The sequence below is a fragment of the Meleagris gallopavo genome, chromosome 2 (assembly GCF_000146605.3).
Source record: "Meleagris gallopavo isolate NT-WF06-2002-E0010 breed Aviagen turkey brand Nicholas breeding stock chromosome 2, Turkey_5.1, whole genome shotgun sequence".
Taxonomy (NCBI): domain Eukaryota; kingdom Metazoa; phylum Chordata; class Aves; order Galliformes; family Phasianidae; genus Meleagris; species Meleagris gallopavo.
Genome location: NC_015012.2, coordinates 6,479,738 through 6,485,277, shown reverse-complemented (window position 1 = coordinate 6,485,277; position 5,540 = coordinate 6,479,738). Strand labels below are relative to the sequence as shown.

Genomic DNA, 5,540 nt, shown 5'->3' with positions numbered 1-5,540 from the left:
TTTTACAAATAAAGGGAGTAGGGAGAGCATGAGTTGCTAATGACTGGTAGCTATGGGTCATTAAGCTCACTAACTGACTTCAGGATCAGAACTTTCTAATAACGTCTGTAAGCACCCTTTTCACATTTATTTCTCATTTTAGGAATGGGGAGATGTGATTACCATTCAAAAGTCAGCGGTTATTTGTTCAGTTCATAATTACAGGAGAGCTTTTTTGTTTCTAAGGCTGTTTTTAAAGTACTTGACAAAATCCATAATAATTTATGGATTTTGTTACTTTCTTTCTTTATTTTTTTTCCTTTTGCTCATTCTTTGCAAAAGCTCTGGAAAACAAATGCCCAAAAAGAAAGTATGTTACAATAAGGAATAAAATGGTTACTCAAGTGTAACAATCCCAGTTTATTGCACACTTTCCATTTAAATTGTTTTTATTAGAGATAAACCTGTTAAGCGTTGAGGAATTAAGTGCTGAATAGAGAAAGTTGTTCTGTTGGGGTAGAAATGAAGGATCTGCATATGTGAAAAAGACCCTGGTTGGTTTTACAAGTGAAGTATCGGCCTGTTTGAAGGGCTCTGGCTACTTTGGCAATATGTTATAAAAATGATGGTTGGTTTGTTGTTAGGAAGCGTATCACTTCTTTTTCAAAGGGACATTTTAGCTGTGGTGTTTGTAGATGTTACTCTCCTTAAGTGCAGTTTGTCAGGGGGAGCTCAGAGCTGAGATGAGGCAGAGGGATTTGGGAGGCTTTCTGGCACTGCCATTGCACACAGACTTCTGGCTGGTAGCCCACACTTTGGTATGGAGTTGACAGTGCCAGAAGTCAATGCTGGAGTGGCTCTGTCTTTGCTGGGAGGCTGGGGGAGGGAAAACCCAAAGTACCACTGAGTCCCCAGCAGCACCTTCAGACAGCTTAGGCTGGGTAATCTCACTCTGGAGTTGTACATTGGAAGTCCTCACAGTCGCTCTGACAATTCTTGAGCAAAGGTGACTTTGGAAACTATGACAGCAAAGGATGGCCTCGTTTTATTCACTCTACAGAAGTAAGACACAAGGGGAGAAAGAACAGGTCTGTGTGGAAAAATGTCACTGGGGCTGTAACCTGAGCCCAGCGCTCTGTGCCTTCCCAAGGGTTTGGTGACCCTCTGAAAATCCCTGCTCTCTGGCTGCTATTATTGCTGGCAATCTCCAGCTAAAACAGCCTTTTGTCACCAGCAGCCACGTGCTGCTTGCTGGGAAGAAGCAAAACTGGTGTGTGGTGACAGGGTGACCAAGCTGAAGGTCACAGTGTGGTGCAGATCGGGCATCCCTCCAGCCTGGTTTCTGCCACAGGACAGGGATGGATCGGGGCACAGGGCAAGGGAAAACATTCCATCACAATGTAAAGGGCACAAAAGTGTTTCCTGCACCTTGGCTTGGGATTGAGCAGCTGCAGTGGCTTCTTTTTGCTTGCTTGTTGGGGCATAGCAGCAAGGTGCCATCCTCACAACCAGCAGGGCAAGGAAAAGTTAACTTAAAAAAAAAAAAAGTCTTTAGATTTCTGTGTTTGCCCAACTGTCCAACTGTTCAAACGGTTCCTGCATGCCAAATCCTTCCCCTTGCAAAGAGAAAAACACACGACCCAGAGCCAAAGAGCCAGTTGGCAGCACGTGGTTTTGCTGGGAGGTGGGTGCAAGTCATGTGCTGGAGATGTTTATTTCAGTATGGATGCTGCTTTTTGGGGAAAGAATAAGCAGAATGCACTTGTCAGAGCAAGCACTGCAATGGTATGGGGAGAAATGCACCCTCTGTGAAGCCCTTAGAACCTGAGTGGATCTTTACTCACATCAGTAATGTTACGCTGCGATTTTGAGTTTTATGCCTAGTTGTATTTTGAGACTACTAAATGTAAATAGCTCTTAATATGTGGATGCATACTTAAGGTCTTGATTCCTCTGAACTTGTGAAAATCGTAGTGGTTCAGGGTTTCCTATCCTTGAGATAGGTGAGTGTGAACCTATGGGAAATGGGGCGGTGAGAGTTTTCCCATTTGTTTTTCTGTACCACCCTTTTTTGCTGACATTACATCAGCCCAGCACTCCGGAAAGTCCAAGAGTGATCAAGAGATCTCAGCCTCTCTATCAAAGAAAGCAGCAGAGAGCAGGAAGAAATTGTCCCTGTGCTGCACATTTCTGCAGCCAGAGCTAGCTCTCCGCTTTGTGGAGTTCACAAATGTGATTTATAAATGTAACGGCACTGCGTCGTGTTCTCTCAAGGCAAGGCACATTAATACTTGTAATCTGATGGCTTCTTATGAATTCCAGGTTTGGGATGCAGGAAGAAACTTGAAAGCAAATACTTTTTTTTTTTTTAATTGCATAGTAGTTTGGAGTCTACTATAATGCAAAGTAAAGCATTCTGTTACAAAGGCAGGGAGGATGGGACAGAAGGTTAAAGGGCATCCTGGAAACAAACAGCTGGACCAGTTTATTTAAACAGATACAAGGATGGGGAGCTGACCTCAGTTTGACTTCTAGTGGGAGGAGCAAGAATGTCATTTTATTACTTTGCCCAGAAGGAAAATGTTCTTGCATCTGAATTCACCCCGAAGACATCCAAACACAGGGCTGCTTTGCAGATCAGCCACTTCTATAAAATACTTAGAGGAATGCACAGGAAGAAGGGAACTATTAAGTACCTGTGTTTGAAATGCGTTTAAAGCAGCCATCCCAAGTGATAATATAGGGCAGACAGGTGAAAATACATTCTGCTGTAGTCACCTCAGCTGGATAATTGTGCTATATATTGGAATGAGAGCCTCATTCTTAATAAAAACGCTCGGAGGAGAAGGGGGAGGCTGTGATGTTTGCGTGAGCATCCTTAGCACCGTGTGTCTCTTTGGTCTGGAACCTTTTGGAGCTTCAGTGCCAGCTCCTGAGGTCCTGCAGTGGGAGGAAGGAGCGAGTACCGCCAGTGCCTGCAAAAAGACATGGCTGGGGCACAGGGCTTTGTGTTGTTGTTTTACTTGGGAGAGTCGCTGTGAAAATTGCTTTCTGCAAATGCAGATTACAGATATTAAACAATTTTCTAATTGGTCATGGAGCTAAGGCAGCTAATGGGGGAAAAAAGCAGATTTTTTTAATTGCTTATTTCACATGGTGTTTGTGCTACACCTGTGCTTATAATGAGAAAGGAGAATTAGTCTAACCTTCTGCTCACATGATTCTGATTTTCATGGTTTGTACAAGATAATGATAAACTGATTTGCAACACCGTTGGCTGGAGTGAAGGGTTTCTTGGTGGAAGTGTGTCCAAAAATTGACACAATGCTGTTGCTGACAAAACATGACCTAGTTTGAGCGTAAGGTTTCCAGAACACGGAATTTGGGTTTTTGTGTTGTGGAAGGTTTTGAGCCCATTTCCTCAAAACTACCTTGATTAGCACCCGACATCTTGATTAATGTTAGCAGGCATTTGTGTGATGAGAAGCAGATAGGAAGCACCCCAAATTGCATTCCACTGCCTTTATCTTGGCCGCAGGAGAACCCTTGCTGAGCCGTAGCAAAAGGCAACAGAAACAAGCACCAAGTCTCCTTTTGTGTGCTTTAGCATCACATTTTCTAATTGTGATGTGGCCTTACCTATGCTTACCCTTCTTCTTTTTTCTTATTTCTCTCTTAAAGAACTTAAAGACTGGTTCTGAGACTTTGCAATGCCATAAGTAAATCTCGGGGGAGATTTTTTCCAGGTGGCTTTAATGAAGCTTTCTGATGAGCAAAACCACAAAAGCAGCTCTTCTGACACACATTGGTGGGACGGGTTTCCAGCCACGCTTTGAGTTTCTGCTTTCAGTGCCACCAGGACTTGTGCAGAGCAGACTGGGGCACTTGTGATCTCCCCCCTCTTTCTGTTTCTCTCCAAATAATTTTGAATATCTCTTCTCCAAATCAGCATTACAAGGTTGGGCAAAGAGCTAAAAACCACGAGGAGTACGGTTGCAGAGGGCTGTTTGTAAAAAGGACTGTACCTTTTTTATTTCCGAAGATCTGCTTTTCATTGTTCGGGGGGAATTTTCAGTAGTCCAGTAATTACAGTTTAACAAGATGTTTGCTGTAAATGGTCAGGCCTAGCTGGAGAAAACAGGATTATAAATTCAATTACTGTAAAGCTATGACCTCGCCTTGACCCCTCAGACTTTGCATAAAGAAGGAGGGGGGGAAAAAACCCACCAAGAAATGGCTATGAGGAATGCAAGGCTCTGAAGTCCCCAGCAGTGTGACTTAGTGGCGATAAAACTCCAGACGTTCCCTCATTCGATGGTGCTCTGCCATCACAGTTCATTATCTTAATAGTGGGCATTAAAAGAGAATTAGGTTTGCGAGAGGTACGGGAAGGTTTTGATAATAAAAATTGCAAAAAGAAGTCAGAGGACACGAGACAGAAATGCCACTAATTAGGAGGAGGCAGCAGATGCCCTTATGAGCATCCCTCCGTCGTCACCCACTTTTTGTGCACTGCTCTGAATCGCCAAGAGTGTCGCTGGCATTGTTTCTTGGAAACTCTGCTAATTCCCCCATGAAAAGATGCAATGGAAGTGTCCAGCTGTGGTAAGAACAGGCCAACATAAATCAGCTCCCAAACCCCAAGCCTGGGCTGCCAGGGGTCAGCGGGGGCCAGGGGGCGGCTGCGGCTGAACCCGCGCAAGCCTGACGGAGCACGGTGTCGGGGCGAGGCTTGGGGTTGGCCCTTCCCTAACCAACTACTTTACTCTTTCTGTTGCAGGTTTATTAATGCTAGAAGAAGAATAGTTCAGCCCATGATAGACCAGTCCAATCGAGCAGGCAAGTCCCTAGTAGTAACCGTATTCGAGTCACGCAGGCAAAACCCATCCTCGAACCATGCACTGGGAGGTCCATTACCTGGTAAATAAATGAGAAATGAGCACTGGGAGTGACTGACAATTAAAATAAGACCAGCTTTGTTTAATTCAACGGCAATCGTTTTCCATGATTAAAATATTTGGGGGAAAAAAGTCAGTAAAATTCAAAGAAAAAACTAGGATTATCTGCTCAATGACCAGAGCTTCCTTACGCATTCGGAATTAATATTCTTCCTATTTTTGTTGCATTTGTTTTGAGTTCTCCCTCCCAGCTTTTTCTGCTCCTGTGACCACTCCCTGGTGCATGGCTTGGTGTGGAATTGCTGTAAACTTTATTACCTGTCAAAAGGGCAGAGGGGTCAGAATCGCTTGTGGGACTCAGTAAAGTTCAAAGACATTCAATGAGGTAGAGCTTTATGTGCTTTAATAACCCAAGGCAGCTTACTTCTGAAGCCAGATTTTAATGTACAGTTAAAACCAAGGCTTTAGGTACTGGGACTCACATAGGGTCCCTTTGTCTCTCATCTCTTCTTTTCAGTATCTATTGGGATCTTGGAATGGTTGGGTTTCCTTTTTGGGAGATTTTTTTTAATCCAAAGTTTTCACATTCTGGTCCCGCATGGGGCTGCAGCTTGCAGCTCACTGTGGGTATTTACTTTTACCCTGAGTTCCTTTTTTTTTTTT

At 43.8% G+C, this 5,540-nt stretch overlaps 1 protein-coding gene across 1 annotated transcript in view; it reads left to right on the top strand.

Annotated features, from left to right (window-relative positions):
- MEIS1 (Meis homeobox 1) overlaps positions 1–5,540 on the top strand; it is an 82,530-nt gene that overhangs the window by 72,496 nt on the left and 4,494 nt on the right. The window contains exon 5 of the mRNA XM_031552299.1: positions 4,760–4,818. Within this exon, the coding sequence (XP_031408159.1) occupies positions 4,760–4,818 (59 nt within the window). The remainder of the gene's footprint in view (positions 1–4,759; positions 4,819–5,540) is intronic.